This window comes from Periplaneta americana, chromosome 1 (genome assembly GCF_040183065.1).
Source record: "Periplaneta americana isolate PAMFEO1 chromosome 1, P.americana_PAMFEO1_priV1, whole genome shotgun sequence".
NCBI classification, from domain to species: Eukaryota; Metazoa; Arthropoda; class Insecta; order Blattodea; family Blattidae; genus Periplaneta; species Periplaneta americana.
The window spans coordinates 207,917,928-207,940,646 of record NC_091117.1 but is presented as its reverse complement, the minus strand read 5'-3'; the positions used below and the strand labels follow the sequence as shown (position 1 = coordinate 207,940,646).

The following is a 22,719-nucleotide window of genomic DNA, read 5'->3' as shown; positions in this document are numbered from 1 at the left end:
TAATTAACAGTGCAATTTAGGTGAAATTGCAGTGGTAAGTTTCCAATTTATAATTATTACTATATTGAACGTCTCTAGAAATAATATGTTAAAACCCTAAAGCAGTAAAATCAATATGTCACTTAAGCGGTAAGAAGAGGGAAATTGTTATGTGTTTTAGGTTGGAAATACTGAATGTGGAATTTTAGACTTTCCGCGGATTGGTTTTGTGCGGAAACCAAGCAAATACGCACGATCTCGCACAAAAAACTATTTCGACTTCATCCAATAGACTTTTCAGAGATCTCCTTAGCTATTCATAATTTTATGATACCGTTATTCACACTAAAAACGTCCGAAATTGTTCACTTTGTCAGCAATTGTTTCTACTTTCAGTTCACTAAAATTTTCCTCGTTTTACTTTTGATCGAAAAGTGCGAATCTTGCTGCTTTTTAAATAAATATTCAATTTCACTTGCTTTCATTTTGTTTCTGTTTCCTTGAGAATAAAAATTCCGCCGTTAAAAACCAACTGGACAATAAATGCATACTTCTATTCCAGAAAATTTTAACAAACACGATCTTAGTTTTTTTAAGTATCTATAGGTAGTGATTGTTAATTCAGTGTGGTATGTTGAAATTATACGGAACTTTTTTTTACATCACAACTCAGTGAATGAAAACACATTGTTTCAACAGGACGGAGCAACAAGCCACACCGCAAGAATTTCCGTCACATACCGTTAAGTCAGGTGACCTAGGCGGCCAAGCAATATCCCCTTTCCGAGAAATGACGCGGCCGAGGAACAAAGCATTCACAGCATCCATCGAAATGTCCACACCTGTGGAGTAACGGTTAGCGCGTCTAGCCGCGAAACCAGGTGGCTCGGGTTCGATTCCCGGTCGGGGCAAGTTACCTGGTTGAGGTTCTTTCCGGGGTTTTCCCTCAATCCAATACGAGCAAATGCTGGGTAACTTTCGGTGTTGGATCCCAGACTCATTTCACCGGCATTATCACCTTCATCTCATTCAGACGCTAAATAACCTAAGATGTTGATAAAGCGTCGTAAAATAACCTACTAAAATAAATCCATCGAAATCTTTCCCTTTGATTGGCCCATCTTGTATTTTTCGAATAGTGTTAATTAGCGGCGCAGTATTGGGGGATCGGAAACAAATGTCTCTCCCAAAAGAGGGTCGTACCTTCAAAAAATCTGAGAACAACTTGTATATACAGTTCATTTCAGTATTATCGCACGTATAAGATGTAATAATACGTCTTTAGTCGAATGAGCCCTATATACTTTATATAACGAAGTAAAATAAGTTCAAGTTCCAATAAATCTAAATAGATTTTTTTACAAAACTTATGTTAGAATAAATTTTATCTAGATACTCCCGTTCCACGTCACTGTTTCACATAATTTTTGAGTTCCTCATCTGCTAGGTGCACTCGAGCTTCTGACCCAATACACCTAGGAACATCACAGTGCCACCGGCGTGGCTCAGTCGATTAAGGAGCTTGTCTTCCGGTCTGAAGTTGAAGTTGCTCTCGGACGCGGGTTCGATCCCGGCTTGGGTTGATTACCTGGTTGGTTTTTTTTTTTTTAGGTTTTCCCCAACCGTAAGTTGAATGTCAGGTAATCTATGGCGAATCCTCGGCCTCATCTCGCCAAATACCATCTCCCTATCACCAAGCTCATCGACGCTAAATAACCTCGTTAAATAACTAACTAAAAAAAGTGACATCAGAATAAGCATTAAGTGCAATTAAATATTACTTTTGCAGAGAATTTCTGTAGGCTTTTTATATTGCTAGCTAATTTTATACTTAAAATAATTTTGAGTTTTTGAGTCGTGTGCCGAGATGCTTCTCCGATGTTTCTGAACTCTCCATTATCAGGATCATATGGTGCAAGACCTGGAAGAATTGTCAGTTTTGCTGGTCAGTTGTCCTTGACTATTTGCAATAATGACCCATTTTTTTCTCATTTCAAAATGCAATTGAAAAACCCAAAATATGTCAGTCTAATCATCGTGAAAGATTTGGTTTTTATATATGTTACAAGCATTTTTTAACTTCATTTTTAGTATCACATAGGGAATAAGCCATATCAATGCTATTCAACTTCAAATATTGGTAGCAGATATAATTGATATTTAATTGTCTTTCCACATTAAGAAAATAATAATAATAATAATAATAATAATAATAATAATAATGGCTTTATTTAAACTGGCAGAGTTAAGGCCGTAAGACCTTCTCTTACACTCAACCAGGATTAAAACTTGCTTACACAGTTGAACATAAAACTGGATCGGAATTAAGTAATTATATACTGATACAATTTAGGTACATAATGAGATCAAAAGAGGTACTTACATAAAATTTACCTCATAAAATAAAAATAAACATAGCGAAATACATATTAATGTTGTTAGAATCAAATACGAATCACATAAAAACAGAAGCCGATAATTCAATAAAAAAAATGTACACAGTAAAAATAAAAATAAACACATTAGTATACATATTAGTATTAGATTACAATTAAGTAGGATTTACATAATTAAACCAGAAACCGACAATTGAATAAAATGTACACAAAAAATAGATTAATATTAAAAAACAACAACACAGTGGGATACATATTGGCGTTAAGTGATAAATAAACACGATTTAGATAATAAAAATAAGAAACAATAAAAAAATAAAAATAAATACAGTGGAACACATTCCATTAAATATTTGCAACGCGTTAGGTCTGGCAACTCATCATAAGATATTTTTCTAATTTACATTTAAAGGAAATTAAAGTTCGGCAGCCCTTGACTTCAGGCGGCAGAGAATTCCAGTGACGAGAAGTAGCAACAGTGAAAGATGAAGAATAAAGAGATGATGTGTGCAGTGGTGTTTCTAGCGTGTTACCATACTGTGACCGAGTATTTCAGTTATGATACCGAGAAAGACTGTGGAATCGGACAGATAAGTAAGAGGGAGTAGTGGTGTGCAAAATTCGGTATAAGAGAGAAAGGGAATGTAACTTTCTCCTCTCATTTAACCTGAGCCACAATAATTTATCGAAAGAAGGCGAAATGTGATAGTAATTATGATTCGTGGGACTGCATCCTCGAGCTCTGTAAAATCTTAAGACAGTTTCGTAGGAGAATTTTGTACTTTTTCGATATACATATATACAGGGTGTATAGAAGCGTTGGATGTTTCTACAGGGTGTATAGAAATAACACCGACAATGCTTAGTATGTTGGGCGGGACGGTAAACTGATCATTTTTCAAGAGGGAACCCATGTCCGGAAATTCATGGTTTGGGCGCGGTGGAGTGTCGTAGTTTGAGAACGGGTCGGATATGGTGATGGCTGTGCGTTCCACATTTCGTTAAGAACCCAACAAGAGCATCACACCGTGCAGAAAATTACAAAAGGTGTTCAAAATGTTGACCTCCTACTTGACTGCAGAGCGTACATTGGAGGTGCAGAGATTCACGGACAGGGTCAAATAAGTGCGGCTTTGTGCTCAGTATTCCAGTCGCAGCGTGGATTCGTGCGACAAGGTCCTCCTCTGGTGTCACAGGAGTACCATAGTCTTCATAGTTTCCCACAGAAAATAGTCAAGAGGTGTAAGATCTGGTGACTGTGGTGGCCATGACACAGGTCCCCCTCCATCCCCCTCTACAAATTTAGCGCATGCGCAGGAAATTTAAGGCGCAGTTCGTCCATCCATCTTACGCTGATGGCTAATGGGTTGCGTAACTACGTAATTAGGACACCAAAAATAATTCAATCAAATTTCGACGCCCCACAGCGAATTTCCGGACATGGGTTCCCTCTTGAAAAATAATCACTTTACCATCCCGCACAACATACTAAGCATTGTCGGAGTTGTTTCTATACACCCTGTAGAAACATCGAACGCTTCGATACCACACATCAGTTCCATCATTAAGGAAGCAAGAAAAGATTATATCCGTTGTTCTATAGGTGACTAGTTCTTGGTAACGAATCCATCAGATAGCGTTCTATATCTTTACCATCTCTGATAATGGAGTCAATCTATAGATCTCAAATTTTGAACGTTTCCACATCCATAACAAGGTGAAAAATAAAAAACCTCGCACCATGTTCAACATAATGAAAGCCTCTATTAATATTCAGGGCAGTATTTATTTGAACAAGAATTCAGGTTTCCTTTCTCCTTTTTTTAATTGAATTGATTATTTTAATTTTAAATTGAGTTATTGCCAACTCTTTATTCATAAAGTCAAAATACATTTTTGCTGAAGAAAGGCCCCATCTATCAATGTTTCTTATGTGAATGAAAACATCACTCTAGCAGCATTTATTTTTAAAAGAAACCTCTTGCGGACTGATGCCTTTGTCAAAATAAACGACTGTAGACTAATAGTTACTGCATTCGCCAATAGGAGAAGTGTTTCCAAAATGGCGCACGGCAGTTAATCTGATAGTTCAGTGCAAGATATATGAGCCGTTCAGAGCATAAGTGGTGTAAGTAAAAATGGGTAATGAGGGTTAAAGTAAACAGTCTGTAAAATACAGCGCAAAGAAGCAATTAATATTTAATTTATTTAAACTATCAATCCAGACCAGCAATCTATCTGCGGTTAGATCTGTGCCCGGCAGAAGTTTCAACACAACCCGTTGTCGCCATCCCGGCTGCAACGAGACGGAAACTCTTGGTCACGTGTTGGGGTTCTGACGAAAAATGGAGCTGCTGCACAACAATCGACACCATAAGGCCAGGACCGGTATTGCTGATGTCCTCAAGCGTCGTGGATGGGAATTATACGAGGAGATCCACTGTGTTTCATCCTTAGATTCGAACAGAAGAGCAGATATTGTAGCCATCCACAGGACTCAATCTAAGGGATTAGTCCTTGATCCTACAATCCGGTTTGAGAGGCAGGCACAAGACGTTGATGAGGAGAAGAAATCCATTTATGAGTCCTACGTCCCGTACCTAAGTGAGAAATATAACATTCCCACTAGTCAGTGGAGTGTTTCTGGTCTTTTGTTTGGTGCACGTGGCAAACTCCCTAAATGACTCCGATTTTTTGAAATTCAAAAAAATTTGTTGGATATTCTTAAGGATTCAATCCAAATATTACGTTACTTACTTACTTACTTACAAATGGCTTTTAAGGAACCCGAAGGTTCATTGCCGCCCTCACATAAGCCCGCCATCGGTCCCTATCCTGTGCAAGATTAATCCAGTCTCTATCATCACTCCCCACCTCCCTCAAATCTATTTTAATATTATCCTCCCATCTACGTCTCGGCCTCCCAAAAGGTCTTTTTCCCTCCGGTCTCCCAACTAACACTCTATATGCATTTCTGGATTCGCCCATACGTGCTACATGCCCTGCCCATCTCAAACGTCTGGATTTAATGTTCCTAATTATGTTAGGTGAAGAATACAATGCGTGCAGTTCTGTGTTGTGTAACTTTCTCCATTCTTCTGTAACTTCATCCCTCTTAGCCCCAAATATTTTCCTAAGAACCTTATTCTTAAACACCCTTAACCTATGTTCCTCTCTCAAAGTGAGAGTCCAAGTTTCATAACCATACAGAACAACCGGCAATATAACTGTTTTATAAATTCTAACTTTCAGATTTTTTGGCAGCAGACTGGATGATAAAAACTTCTCAACCGAATAATAACAGGCATTTCCCATATTTATTCTATGTTTAATTTCCTCCCGAATATCATTTATATTTGTTACTGTTCCTCCAAGATATTTGGACTTCTCCACCTCTTCAAAAGATAAATCTCCAACTTTTATAGTTCCATTTCGTACAATATTCTCGTCACGAGACATAATAATATACTTTGTCTTTTCGGGATTTACTTCCAAATCTATCTCTTTACTTGCTTCCAGCAAAATTCCCGTGTTTTCCCTAATCATTTGTGGATTTTCTCCTAACATATTCACGTCATCCGCATAGACAAGCAGCTGATGTAACCCGTTCAATTCCACACTCTCTCTGTTATCCTGGACTTTCGTAATTGCATACTCTAGAGCAAAGTTAAAAAGTAAAGGTGATAGTGCATCTCCTTGCTTTAGCCCACAGTGAATTGGAAACGCATCTGACAGAAACTGATCTATACGAACTCTGCTGTACGTTTCACTGAGACACATTTTAATTAATCGAACTAGTTTCTTGGGAATACCAAATTCAATGAGAATATCATATAAAACTTCTCTCTTAACATAGGCTAAGTTAAGTGAACAATTTCTTCTAATTGATTTATATAATTCCATTGCATACTGTAAATTATGAGCGAGAATTTATTTCCATGAATCTTGTAAAAATTGGAACTAGAAACCGCCTTTCAGTAAAAAGAGTTAGCACTCTGCTAACAATAAATATTGAAGGGCCTACTCGTAAAGAATTTCAATGTTTAGAGTGCCCATAAAATAACGTATTTTAATGTGATGTAAATTCAGCTGTAATTGATTCTAAACATACCTGCGTCTAAGTCTATCCAGAGTGTGATAAGATGGATTGAGAGTAATAAAACTCCAAGAAACAAATTACATAGCTTCTTGTTTCTGCATAATTATTTATACTATTGCACAAGCATTTCGCAATTTGCACAAATATAATTTTTCATTTGTACATTTTTGCGACATTTATTTATTTTCTAGCTTAAACCCTGGTGGAAACCCGAGAAAAACCATAACTAATAATAATAATAATAATAATAATAATAATAATAATAATAATTTATTTATTTAATCTGGCAGAGCTAAGGTCAGTAGGCCTTCTCTTCCGCCCAGCCAAACTCTAATTCTAATTGAATACAATTGCTTACATAGTTATTACCTTAATATCTAGACCATAAAACAACATGAAAGTAAATAATGAAAGTTGGATAAGTAATGTTAGTGTGACAATAATAAATATTGGTAAGAAATAGTAATAATAATAATAATAATAATAATAATAATAGTAATAGTAATAATAATGAGATAATTTAGATATTTATATATATATATATATACTCGTATATATAAAACCATTAAACATTGAGAAACCTGAAACAGCTATTATTGTTAACAAGAATTGTTAGAAAAATATTTCGTTAACCTATTCTTAAATTGGTTTGATGTCTGCAGTTCCTGGCATTACTCGGTAGGGAATTCCGAAGTCGAGGAACAGCCACAGTGAAAGAAGATGAATATGAGGATATTCGGTAGGAGGGAATGGATAATATTGAGGAGTGTTGTGATCGTGTGTCTAGGTTATGATGGGTGGATAATGTTTGAAAACGAGACGCAAGATAGACAGGAGTGGAGAAATGCAATATGTGAAAGAGAAGGGAAAGACAGTGGATTTTCCTACGATCTTCTAGACGGAGCCAGGACAACATTTCGAGGGACGGTGTTACGTGATCAGTCCGGCGAATATTGCAGACGAAACGGACGCACATATTATGAACACGTTGTAGTCTCTGCGCCGATGTAACGCTTAGGTCAGTAAGCAGACTATCACAGTAATCGAAGTGGGGCATCACGAGTGTTTGCACTATCATCTTTTTCATGGAAAAGGGTAGAAAATTCTTCAATCGCCTAAACGAGTGGATTAATGAGAATACTTTCTTGCAGGTTTATGCAACTTGAATGTTCCAATTTAAGCTTTTATCCATATAAATACCTAGATTCTTTACTGATTCACTGAACGGAATTTTGGTGCCGTGTATTTTAATCGGGGACAAATTTGGTATGGTAATAGTGCTTAACAAACGTGAATGGCCCACAATGATTGACTGCGATTTTTCTGGATTTAGTTTAAGTCGGAATTTCCGTGTCCATGTCCAGATTGAGTCCAGATCGCCATTAATTTTAGTTATTGCATCATTTATTTCGTCAGTGTGGAATTTTATGTAGGCTATATTTGAAGGTCGTCTGCATAGAGATGGTGTCGGCAGTACTTTAGAGATTCTTATCTGTCGTTGATATAAATTGTAAATAGTAAAGGGCCAAGAACTGATCCCACCTTGTCCGCCACAAGTGTCACTATGGATTTTCAATAAAAAATCCCAGACCTAACCGGGACTCGAATCCGGACCGCCTGCGTGACAGGCTGGAGGTCTAACCACTCAGCCACCGCAGGGGACATGCTACAGCACATACATGATAACATCTTAAGGATGTTAAACATTTATAGGCCTACATATTTTCAGAAGGTTGTGTTGATCAGAACCGCAACCATACTGTCACATAATAGGTCTATTTCTTGACTGCTCTGACAGCTAGTGGCAGATTTGAGATTGTGAATCAATCAGTTCTTTCCCATTAGAGGACACACATTCATTCTCTGTGACCGGTATTTCGGAGTCATAAAAAGATGCTTGCATAGAATCGACAGAGTTTATACCTCCAGATGAATATGTCTAATCGATCGCACAATCAATTTTTTTATTTTATTGGGTTATTTTACGCCGCTGTATCAACATCTAGGTTATTTAGCGTCTGAATGAAATGAAGGTGATAATGCCGGTGAAATGAGTCCGGGGTCCAGCACCGAAAGTTACCCAGCATTTGCTCGTATTGGGTTGAGGGAAAACCCCGGAAAAAAGCTCAACCAGGTAACTTGCCCCGACCGGGATTCGAACCCGGGCCACCTGGTTTCGCAGCCAGACGCGCTGACCGTTACTCCACAGGTGTAGACCGCACAATCAAACAAGACTCATAAATTTACTGTAACACTAATAAAAAGCGAAGGTATACTTGAATACAAATATCGGTGGCCACAATATTTTAAGAAAAATGTGTTAGCTGTTGAGTCACTAGACAAGAGAATTCCAAAAGAATAAAAACAATCATTCGCAATCAACCAATTCTCATAGTTCGTGAATTGCAAAAGAACTCCAGGTAGCATAACAGCATACTTACACTTAAATTGATGGAATTGTGAAGAACACATTTAAACTGATGAAAATATCACTTGAATGTAATATATAACTTCCACGTGTTAATTAGGTTCTAATTCTAATTAACACGTCAAAGTTATATATTGTGTTCAAGTGATTTAATAGTGTTAAAATCTGTGTAATTAATATGTATAATCAATATTTCTAATTAACACGTGAAAGTTATATGTTGTATTCAAGTGATATAATAGTATTAAAAGCTGTGTAATCAATATGTATAATCAATATTTCTAATTAACACGTGAAAGTTATATATTGTATTCAAGTGATATAATAGTGTTTTATTTTATTTATTTTACGACGCTGTATCAACATCTAGGTTATTTAGCGTCTGAATGAAATGAAGGTGATAATGCCGGTGAAATGAGTCCGGGGTCTAGCACCGAAAGTTACCCAGCATTTGCTCGTATTGGTTTGAGGGAAAACCCCGGAAAAAACCTCAACCAGGTAACTTGCCCCGACCGGGATTCGAACCCGGACCACCTGGTTTCGCGGCTAGACGACCTGACCGTTACTCCACAGGTGTGGACATAATAGTGTTAAAAGTTGTGTAATCAAGATGTATAGGCCTAATCAAGATTTCTAATTAACAAGTGAAAGTTACACATTGTATTAAAGTGATATAATAATGTTAAGAGCTGTGTAATCAATATGCTAATCAATATTTCTAATTAACACGTGAAAGTTACATAGTGTATTCAAGTGATATAATAGTGTTAAAAGTTGTGTAATCAAGATTTCTAATTAACAAGTGAAAGTTACACATTGTATTCAAGTGATATAATAGTGTTAAAAGCTGTCTAATGAATATGTATAATCAAGATTTCTAATTAACACGTGAAAGTTATATATTGTATTCAAGTGATATAATAGTGTTAAAAGTTGTGTAATCAAGATGTATAACCAAGATTTCTAATTAGCAAGTGAAAGTTACACATTGTATTCAAGTGATATAATAGTGTTAAAAGCTGTGTAATCAATATGTTAATCAAGACTTCTAATTAACAAGTGAAAGTTACACATTGTATTCAAGTGATATAATAGTGTTAAAAGCTGTGTAATCAATATGTTAATCAAGATTTCTAATTAACAAGTGAAAGTTACACATTGTATTCAAGTGATATAATAGTGTTAAAAGCTGTGTAATCAATATGTTAATCAAGATTTCTAATTAACACGTGAAAGTTATATATTGTGTTCAAGTGACATTCGCAAAGTGATGCAATATATTCCCACAAAATATGTCGAATTTTATGAAGACATCCTGGAATGGCCGAAAACAGGTTGTGAGCAAAATCCAGAATGAATAAGACACTTAGCACATCTTTAGCTCGTAATTATGTACTAACTTCATTTTTTTTTTGTTTGTTTTTAAAACAACATATGTCCAGTAACTTCATCTCTTCAGTTTATAATTGAAAATATTTTTTATTGTGTTTATAATATTCTTAATCTCATTTATACAACAATTACAAATCTTAGTAATAAAATAATCAAAACAAATTATGTATGATTTGTATACAATAGTTTTTAATTGTCCTGAAAAAATGTGGTTCAGTGGGCAGATGACTCTTTAAAAATAATTGAGACTGTGTCAAAAAGGCAAACCGTAGAAAATAGAGCTTTCTTGCGCAAATGGTAATGTAATATCTTACGTTTTGCACATCTATGGGAGAAGCTAGGCTCTAAATAAAATTGCAATGGGACTTATAATTTTTCTCAGTGAATTTTTTTTTCTTTTGGAAAAAATAATTTTCAGAGATGTTGGCACTTACAACCTTTTTATGTCTAATCTTCATTTATGCGAATAATGATGAATAATGTCTGCTATAATGCATAAATTTGTAATTTGAAAATAATATTAAATCGAACAAAGTGTAATATGCTGTTATTTAAAACACAGTTGAAATTTCACTTCACATTTTTAAGATTGACCAGTTACATGAAATGAGGTTAGAAACAAACAGATTAGTTAAATTTTCCCTGATTTCTTTGTATTACTGTTCATATAATTTTTTGTCACCTGATGCTTTTGCAAGAGAAGGTTATGGGCCACCTCACCATGACATTAGTTGCAGCAAGCGATTGAGGTGCAGGGCTAATTGCAAGATCAATACCCACAACCACGTAGTCAATATTAACAAAGTGGCAAGAAATATAGAAAACCAGAAATCTTTAAAAATAAAAAATTGCTGTGAAGTACAGGTGACAGCCGGGGAGACCGGCGACCATGGCAGTGCACAGCGGGTTGCCTAGCTGTCAGCCCAGTTATCCGCCGAATAAGAAGGGAAGTGACTGGTACTCACGTGTAACTCTGTGCCGGGGCCTTGATGTGCTGGGGCAGCCTCTCGAAGAAGTGTCGGAATTCTTCAAACTCTGTGTCCGCCATGTTTGTTGTCAGGCCGCTGCCATCAACACCATCTCGTTCGACCCGACCCACAATCCCTTGCGCGACGCAACTCACTGTCTGACGACGCTCCAAGTGTGCGTCGAGTCCATAGCATCTAGTATATTGATTGGGGGCGGCGACTGACGCACAGGGTGTTCAGAAATTCGGTCGGGCCCACCCACTGATGCGCCGGCCCAGACATTTCTGTTAATGGAAAGCCTCGGGGGGGCCAAATAATTCTACTTTACAAACAGCTTATTTAGACGTTTTGCTTTTGTTTCTCTGTAGTTCCGTATCTGGTCCTTGTTATAGCATTTTATCTTACTTTTCGACTTAAAGCTTATTAAGTGAATTCATATACATTAATGCTACTGTACGATAATAATGCAATTCTTAAAAACAAGCCTCTGGATTACTTAAAAAATCAAGACTGGTGCATAAGTTTACCGTCTAGTGTAACAGTTCGTCTTAAATGTCGTTAGACTATAATTATCAGTAAGCAATTATAATTCTCCGCTGTGGGTAATTACGTTCACATCATGTTAATGTAATGTAGTCAAGTGATTTTAAATCTATACTAATAATAAATCTGTAGCCGAAATTTTTCTGGTCATTTTCGATTTTCCAAAAATAATTGGTCCTAACATATATAATTAACCACCCTGAAACCGAAAATCGCTTTTTGAAATTATTGTTTGTATGTCTGTCTGTCTGTCTGTCTGTTTGTTACCTTTTCACGCGATAATGGATGAACGGATTTCGATGAAAATTGGAATATAAATTAAGTTCGTTGTAACTTAGATTCTAGGCTATATGGAATTCAAAATACATTATTTAAAAGGGGGGTTATAAGGGGGCCTTAATTAAATAAATCGAAATATCTCGCTTATTATTGATTTTTATGAAAAATGTTACATAACAAAAGTTTCTTTGAAAATAATTTCCGATAAGTTTTACTCCTTGAAAAAGTTTGATAGGACTGATATTTAATGAGATAAATGAGTTTTAAAATTAAAATAACTGCCATCTAAGGCCGTATAATGAAATAAAAACAAATGACTTCGTATATAAGGGGCCTTGGACAGCAACAATCGAAAGCTATGAAAGATAGCGTACAGATAATGTTTCTGTGTTTGTATGAAGTAATATCGGAAGCTAAATTAACCGATTTGTATAATTAATTATTATTTCACCATTGGGAAGTGTAGTTTCTCTAGATGGACATAATGCTATAATGTTATTACAGTAACTTCTGATATAATATAATATATAATATAATATAATATAATATAATATAATATAATATAATATAATATAATATAATATAATATAATATAATATATGTAATGTAATATTATGTAATATAATTTAAGTTATTTGAGGGGTTCAGAACCATAGTGGGCCAAACGCCATTAACTGGATACGTAGAAAACAAGGGTTAAAATTAAGTTATTACCATAATTCAATGGAAACCTATAACAAGTAAAATAAAGTATACACATTAAATCTAAATGATGTCAATGTTCATTAAACTATTGTTACATGTAATAACAATTAGAAACATGTTAAAGGAATTGTCATTGCACCAATGAGTGGTCTCTGGACCAAAATGATCGCATTTTAATTATTTGGATGCAATTTAAATTAAGTAACATATTAAACTATTTATCCTTCTATCAAACACGAATGTTCCCTGGATCAAACGTTCTATTTTAATTATGTAATTACTTTATATTTATTTCTGACGGGTGCAGCGGAGCGCACGGCTACGGCTAGTCTTAAATAAAACAAAAGAAGAGTTAAATTACTAATTAGAGGGCACAGATATTTACGTATTCATAATACTTAAAATGGGAAGATAAAATAGAGACTTAAAACATGCAAAAGGACTGTAAAAAAAATTGCAGAGAAAACGCAAGTAAAACATGAAAAAGACACTTAAAATTGGAAATCCACAACAGGTAGATAGAAAATGCAATTAAAACATGAAAAAGGCACTTAAAATTGAAAAGCTACAACAGGTAGATATAAAACGCAATTAGAACATGAAGAAGACAATGTAAATTTACAAAGCCACAATAGGAAGGCAGAAAAAGCAATTAAAATCATGAAAAAGGCACTATAAATAAAAAAACACAATAGGCAAGCAGAAAAGACAATGGGAAACATGAAAAAGTCACTATAATTTTAAGAAAGACATAATATATTTTATCAGTCAATTTAGGCCCTGTATGATGTTCATGCAACTTACCATATTATAGGTTGCTCATTACCGGAAGGTACGTACATTTTTATATTTTTATCAAGTTCTACCTTCTATCAGATAGAACAGTTTTCATCACAGAAAAAATTGCTCTACATCAATTGACGTAACAGGAACGTTTGAAGCAAGCTGATGTAGATGACTTCTGTCTACCATAGCTGTTTCATTATTTGGTAGATTTGTTTGATATCCTAAAGGCCAGTATTTGGAGACATACGTTTGGATTTTTCACTAATGACACTCTCAACATTACCAGGAACAGCTTCAATTTCTGACACAGTTTCTTCAAATATGTAATATTGTCACAAGTGCCTCTCACTTGAGCAATAAAGATAGCATAGTCAGTACTAAGATTATGACGAAAGTCAAATTGATTCATGTGCAATATATTCTGTTTTTCTAAGAAGCTAATTAAACGTACTGTTATGCATTTTCCTAGAACTGTAGAAACACTAGAGGCTCAAGAGTCAAGAAATTGGCCTATAGTCATTCATCTTATTTTTTTTTGCCAGATTTATAAATTGGAATATTAACGGCATGTTTTATTTTGAAGGGAAAGTGCGATGTATAAAACAAATTGAAAATGTGGACTAACGGTTTGGCTATGTAGTAATGTTTTGGATGATAAGCAGTCTTTTTTTTTTAAGTTTTAGTAATTTTTATTAACTCTGTTTCAGTAACAGAGAACAAAAGCAAAAAAGAAGGTGCGTTTAGAATAATATTATCAAAATGATTATCGCTTGTGTTATTACCATTATTATTGCTATTACTTAGTGTTGACTTTGTTATTGTTATAACTATTATTATTATTATTATTAATATTATTATTATTATTATTATTATTATTATTATTATTATTATTATTATTATTTATCGTCGATGAATTCATGATAGCGAAATGGTATTTGGCGAGATTCGCCATAGATTACTTGACATTCACCTCAAGGTTGGGTAAACCTTGGTAAAACTTAACCAGTAATCAGTCCAAGCGAGAATCGAACGCAACTACGGATCAGCGTGCACACGCGCTACCGCCTGAGCTTCGCCGGTAGCCCCCCAAGTTTGTTTGAGAGCTCATGAAGTGTAGTGTAATATCTGGGAGAGATTTCAGAATACTGAGAATCTCCGATCCCTGTCGTCTTAACTTATCAACCTCCAATATCATTTTAATCAATCAATGCCGGGGATCAAACCCGAGTTGAAAGGACGACAAACTCGCGCGCTTCGGTATTATGCCACAGCTGTTGTTCCAATACCCACAAATATTGTATCTAAGTGTTTACCTACGGCAGGTATGCTCAAAATTGTAAAAGCTCCGATTACACGGATGATGCTGCACTGCATAACACTCACAGCGTACGGACTGGGCTCCGCAACTACATTGCAGCACCGCCTGTGGCATCGCTATCACACTCTTACAAATATGGATAATAAACTGAATTTGAAAAAGGAAAGAATATACACTGTAATATTCAGTTATTACATTGTGTATTATATTTAATATAGTTATATTATTATTATTATTATTATTATTATTATTATTATTATTATTATTATTATTATTATTATTATATCATAGATAATATTATTTTCATATTCCACCATATATTGCGGTCTGTTCAACATTCTTCTTTCAAGTAATCGGAAATCTATTTCCAACGAATTTACTCAATGCGCGGCTGGCTCAAAAAATGCTCATCTGTTAATCGGGATCTATGTTTGGATTTAGCAACTTTCATTCTCTAAAATAATTCTTCGCACACATGTTTTTTATTTTTTTATTTTAGTAGGTTATTTTACGACGCCTTATCAACAGCTTAGGTTATTTAGCGTCTGAATGAGATGAAGGTGATAATGCCGGTGAAATGAGTCCGGGGTCCAACACCGAAAGTTACCCAGCATTTGCTCACATTGGGTTGAGGAAAAACCCCGGAAAAAACCTCAACCAGGTAACTTGTCCCGACCGGGAATCGAACCCGGGCCACCTGGTTTCGCGGCTAGACGTGCTAACCGTTACTCCACAGGTGTGGACTGCACATATGTCGAGGCGAAGGTAGCTAACATAGTGGTAGAGAATAAGCTCATCGTGGGATATTTCGTTTTGTTAATTTTTGAATACTTCTATGCTTGTCAAGTCATATTCTCTGCATTTAGTTCTCAATTCTACGTTTGTAAATCAATTAACTCGTCCTGGAACTGCACTCTCATGGATTGTACTAAATTAACTACGAAAGGATTAGCAAAAAAATTAATATCACTTTCCATACGTCTAAAATCACTAAATCTGTGTTCTGTGAATTCACATTTGAGTTGTTCCAGTACACAGATATAATTAACTATATTTTGTTCAGGCACCATACATCTCTTTACAAGTTCACCATCCGTGAAGGGTTTTAGTGCCTTAGCTAATTCCCAACACACTACATAACTTGCTCCTAAACATAGACTCTGAATTGTTCGACTCTCTTCAATGTTTGGCCTTTCATTAAGTGCTTTCAATTCTTGAAACTGTAGTGCCTCTGAAAAATTATTTTATCATAACATGTACTTCTGTTGAAATAAAATCACCACAATAATAATAATAATAATAATAATAATAATAATAATAATAATAATAATAATAATAATAATAATAATTGTAATTGTAATATACCTAACAATAGTAATAACAATACTACTACTACTACTACTACTACTACTACTAATAATAATAATAATAATAATAATAATAATAATAGTAACAATAATAATAAATAATAATAATAATTGTAATATACCTAACAATAGTAATAACAATACTACTACTACTACTACTACTACTACTACTACTAATAATAATAATAATAATAATAATAATAGTAACAATAATAATAAATAATAATAATAATTGTAATATACCTAACAATAGTAATAACAATACTACTACTACTACTACTAATAATAATAATAATAATAATAATAATAGTAACAATAATAATAAATAATAATAATAATTGTAATATACCTAACAATAGTAATAACAATACTACTACTACTACTACTACTACTACTACTACTACTACTACTACTACTACTACTACTACTACTACTACTACTAATAATAATAATAATAATAATAATAATAATAATAGTAACAATAATAATAAATAATAATAATAATTGTAATATACCTAACAATAGTAATACTACTACTACTACTACTACTACTACTACTACTACTACTACTACTACTACTACTACTACTAATAATAATAATAATAATAATAATAATAATAATAATAATTGTAATATACCTAACAATAGTAATAACAATACTACTACTACTACTACTACTAATAATAATAATAATAATAATAATAATAATAATAGTAACAATAATAATAAATAATAATAATAATTGTAATATACCTAACAATAGTAATACTACTACTACTACTACTACTACTACTACTACTACTACTACTACTACTACTACTAATAATAATAATAATTGTAATATACCTAACAATAGTAATAACAATACTACTACTACTACTACTACTACTACTACTACTACTACTACTACTACTACTACTACTACTACTAATAATAATAATAATAATAATAATAATAATAATAATTGTAATATACCTAACAATAGTAATAACAATACTACTACTACTACTACTAATAATAATAATAATAATAATAATAATAGTAACAATAATAATAAATAATAATAATAATTGTAATATACCTAACAATAGTAATAACAATACTACTACTACTACTACTACTACTACTACTACTACTACTACTACTACTACTACTACTACTACTACTAATAATAATAATAATAGTAATAATAATAATAATAGTAATAATAATAACAACAACGTTGGTATATTACAGAAAACAGCTTCCCTGTCACTTCGGCATGTTCTGGATGACAGAGCGTATAATGTCGTTTTATGTTGCTCATTAGCAGGGAAAGGATTTATATGTAAATACATATTTACTTATAAAGCTAATATAATTTATATTTTGCATTATCTTTATGTTTCACAATGTGTAGGGTTGAAAAATCCTACTTTTATTTTCCATATTTTTCCATATTTTAGAGTTTAGTACATATTTTCGTTAATTTCCATATATTTTCCATATTTCATATAAAACAGTCCATATTATATTAGGTTTAACAATAAAACAAAACAAAATTCCATTAACTTTTAAAAATACATTTCAACAATAGAGATTTAAACACATGTTCAGTAATCCCTTTAACATCAGAGTTATTTGAAAATTAGCAGTCCTATCAACAATGGGAAAGTAAGTTACAAAACTGTATTAATTTAATTTAAAATTTTTAACAGACTTCAGTTGTGCAGCTCAACAGTTAAATGCCAGTCAGAGTACACATAGGTTCAGTTTTGTAAATCATACTATAAAGACGGTAAATATGCCAAAAGTACGTCATTCAGTCAATTTAAAATCAAAACTAACAAGTTACATTTCAGAATTTAAAGAAGATGGTTTATCAACTGACAATAAAATATTATTTTGTAATTTGTGTCAGTGTGCAATATCATCTACACAAAAGTTCCTGGTGCAACAACACATTACAACTAGTAAACATCAGGCCAACAAACAACTAAATTCCAAGCAGAGACAATTGTTTTTAACACAACCAACAACATCGAATGTAAGATCTGAGTTTAACATCGACCTGTGCCGTTCTCTCATCTCTGCTGATATTCCTCTCTACAAACTAAAGAATAAGGTCTTCAGGGAATTCCTTGAAAAATATACTCAACATACAATCCCGGATGAGTCAACACTTAGGAAGACGTATGCTCCATCCATCTACGATGAGACAATAAAGAAGATAAGAGATGAAATTAAAGATAGTTCAATTTGGGTTTCCATTGATGAGACTCCCGACAAAGAAGGTAGACTTGTTGGTAATGTAGTTATCGGTTTGTTAAGTGAACAATATTCTGAACGAATTCTTTTACATTGTGATGTTCTAGAAAAGTGCAATAACAAAACTATAGTTAAACTGTTCAACGAAGCTATGGGTATCCTGTGGCCAAAGGGTATTATGTACGATAATGTGTTATTCTTTATTAGCGATGCTGCCCCTTATATGGTCAAAGCTGGACAAGCATTATCTGTTGTATATCCTAAATTGACTCATTTTACTTGTGTGGCGCATGCATTTCATCGTGTGGCAGAAGTGGTCAGAGACAATTTCCCTAAAGTAGATTTGTTGATTTCATCAGTGAAAAAAGTATTTCTCAAAGCTCCCAGTAGAGTTAACGTGTTGAAAGAAATGTACCCTGAAATTCCATTGCCACCAAAGCCAATTTTAACTAGATGGGGTACATGGCTAGAAGCAGTTGAATATTATGCCGAACATATAGACTCTATTAACAATGTTCTCCTTGCATTGGACTCTGAAGATGCAGTCTCAATTGATACTGCGAAAACAGTTACCTGTGACATAAGTGTGAAGAATGACTTAGCTCACATTCAGCATACATTTTCATGCATCATAAAAACGCTCAAAAGTCTCCAAAATAGGCACCTTTCACTATCTGAAAGTTTTGAAATTATAAATAGTACTGTGGAACAACTGAATCGTGGTAGAGGTAAAGTTGCAGATGCAGTAAGAGCTAAGGTGGACACTGTACTTTCAAAAAACCCTGGATATGAAGAACTACAAAAGGTTGTTGCTGTGATGAGTGGTGAATCAACAGTGAAGATTAACTTGGACTTATCCCCAGCAGACATTGTGAAATTGAATTATGTACCAGTTACTTCTTGTGACGTCGAACGCTCTTTTAGTCAGTATAAATCTATCCTCAGAGACAATAGAAGAAGATTCACTTTTCAGCACTTGAAAGAAATGTTTGTAACCTATTGTTATGGTAACAGACAATAAAAATTGTGTTTTGTTGAAACTACATTGGAAGATAAGGTACGTCCATTATATTTTTTGTTTAGTTTGATTAAAATGTACCAATATTTAACGTACATAGTCATTTTTTTATAATTTTAAGTCCATATTTAATTCCATATTTTGGTAAAAATCCATATTTAATTCCATATTTTGGTAAAAATAACTACATATATATTTACATATTTCATATATTTTTAGTCCATATAAATCCGTTCCCTGCTCATTAGTATTCCTGACAGTACCTTACAACATAGTAAAAGCTTAACCGAACGCAAAACAATATTGTATAATTATGTCGTTTGCTTACAGAAGGTTTTGACTTGTCATTGTCCCGCACTGTTCGTACATTTACTAAGTACTTGAACTGCCTTCCGCAGTCATCCGTCGAGCTTCGAACGAGGAACAGCACGCTCTACATTCGAAGGTTGTGATTATCGCGAATCAGAGAATGAGCATACCTGACCTACGGGGTGTATTATAATTGATCCAGCATAATTAAATTAACTGATAATTTTTTTGTTTCTATCGATAATATGGAACGTGTTACACATGAAATCTGATGAATTACAAAGTCTGGATCATCGCTAAGCTGAACATCGACCAGATTCTGGTATGCGTGCCATTCAGATGCTGTACTGCGTCAGCTGCGAGAGACGGCTTGCGTTCTTGAGTGACGTCTTCGCTCTGAACTCAGTTTCACTCCCTCAAGCTGGAATATGAGACCTCAAGATTTCCTGGAGATAGCTTGACATATCTGTATCGTGTTAAGCGGATATGCTAATCGGCCGCTGTGCACGCTACGGCTAAGAGGCGCAGCTTTAATTTTGCTGTGAAATCACCGTCTAGCGTATGGATGTCTACACGTTTTTGATTCGGGTCGTGTTAGCCCAAGGGGAGTGACTTCCACCATGCGTCTGCCTAATATCAGCCCAAAAAGCTAAAAAAAAAAGGGTCAACTGTAGAGCATTTTGTGCTTATATTTAAATATAGGCCTATTAGGTTTGATTGAAACTTCGATCTCGCTACACACCACACATGACGTCTGAATTGTGTTAGTTTTTTTCATCTAATCGATTAATAGATCAATTTCAGTTGTAAAATTAATGGATCAAAAATATTTAATCGAATAATCGAGTCGATTAAAATTAATCGGTTATAGTTGATATTATTTATTATTTTGTTAATACAAACTCGTACTGAAAATTCCGGCAATATTTCTCTCCCGGAAATTGCTTACTTAAAAGCACAATAGTACTGTTATTTTTAACTGTAAACCGGGTAGGGAAATTCTTTGTGCAAACACTTCAGAAAGAGATGGAGATATGAGGACAGTGATCTAGTCTACCTCTATTGAAAGTTGAAACACAATGCGAAACCCTTATTAAGTTTTATGGTTTTCCAAGAAAACTTCCACCTTGTTGTCAGCTCATCTTCATAGCATATGAAATACATACTTTTCTGGGATTCGTCTCCCTCATTCCTTATAAAATAGCCACGTCTACACTATGTGCAAGTGAGAGCGTAACTATGTTCTTTTTCTAAAATCTGGTAATTCGGATTACAATAGGGGCCAGTCTTCTGTTTCGACCGCTATACTTTTGCAGGTGCTTGCAGAGTCTGTACTGAGTTTGCATATGACGGTTGATAAGGAAAAAAAATCAGTTTTCTGTAGTCTGTGAAAAGTGTAAACTCCATTATGTCATATGAGAATTTAAGAGATAAACTCGGTGAAACGTTTGAATTTAAATTGAACGATCGTGGAGAAGTGCTTGACAGAAAAAAAAGTTTTTTCGTGTTTAGTGATGCAGGAAACATTGTTACTATACGTAGAGCGGCAATTAATGTAAATGCACTCATATGCTTAAAATCATGGATGAAACAGTATTAACTAGGTGAGTCTTCACACTTTTTGCTATTTATGTTTGTCTCAAAAATTCCTGGAGAAATTGACACAATAAATGATAAGCCTTATAATAAATTAGTAATGAGTAAGTAATTAAAGTAAATAAGTGTGTAATTAAAATAGTTGTTTCGTAATATAACGATACAATATATACAGATATAGGTACAACATTTAATACTTGTGCTTATCATCGAACACAAGTTAAATTTAACAATAGTGTGTTACAGTATATTAAAACATTTTTTTCAACTCGGTCAAAACTCGATTAATCTATCGATCAATCGATCAAATTCAAATAATTAATCGATTAAATATCTTGATCGATCGACAGCACTACTACATATGAGTATACACAGGGTGTTTCAAGAGGATTTACCGTCACTTAAGGAGCTTATTTCCGAAGACATTCTGAGCAAAAAAGTCATATAAACATGTGTTCTTATCTCAATATTTCCAGAGTTACACTAATTTGAAGTTATTAGCAAATTCTTTCTTCTTTAGTTTTGTAGTATTTGTCAGTATCCGAAATTCCAAACGAAATTGGTGAAAGAAAATTCAACTTGAGAGCTAGAACATCACTATAATCCATTAGCATAATAGTAACAGGGGAAAATAGTTTTTACCCTTAGGGCAATAAGTAAGCTGATATGGACTACAATCAATTCTGACTAGTTCCACCAAAAAAACATTCGTTTTTTTAACCGTACTGTATTTAACATTCTGGTCAACTCACAGAGGACTCTTGTTTTTTTTTTATTATTGGACAGATCGTTGTGTTGTTCTATTCGCCAATAAAAGTAAAAGTAAATTAAAAAGTCACCCATGGATTATTTTGATGACTAACTATGGTTTGATTAAAATAAGCAGTGATATTCCATCCAAATAATCAGAATTGATTAGCCATGTGACTCAACTTTTACAAAATACAATATGTAGAAAATTGTTATTGTTATTTTCCTCTTAGCAGAAGTCTTCAAATCACATTGCAAATTGAAACCTGACCTTGCTGTATTTTTGCTGATACATGCTATCTAACAAAACATTGCTTCTTTTAGAATCCAAGCTAAAAATACCTTAGCCTGACGTTTATATAGCTAAGCAGACTATCCCTTCGATTGGTTTTGGTCATCTCTCTTACACATCGTAAAAAACGTCGGTCGTCTTATTTGGTGTTTGTGAACAGAATGTAATGACCACGCAGTCCCATTCAGCAGAGGAGGGACTGAGATAGACAGATCTGCCTGCAGACGTTGTGTAGCAAGCTGACGTA

The 22,719-nt window shown here is 34.0% G+C and overlaps 1 protein-coding gene across 1 annotated transcript in view; it reads right to left on the bottom strand.

The window, feature by feature from the left end:
• Positions 1 to 11,446, bottom strand: part of Aplip1 (JNK-interacting protein Aplip1) — a 122,960-nt gene extending 111,514 nt beyond the window's left edge. The window contains exon 1 of the mRNA XM_069836563.1: positions 11,260 to 11,446. Within this exon, the coding sequence (XP_069692664.1) occupies positions 11,260 to 11,342 (83 nt within the window). The 5' untranslated portion in view covers positions 11,343 to 11,446. The remainder of the gene's footprint in view (positions 1 to 11,259) is intronic.
• Positions 11,447 to 22,719: the final 11,273 nt, after the last annotated feature.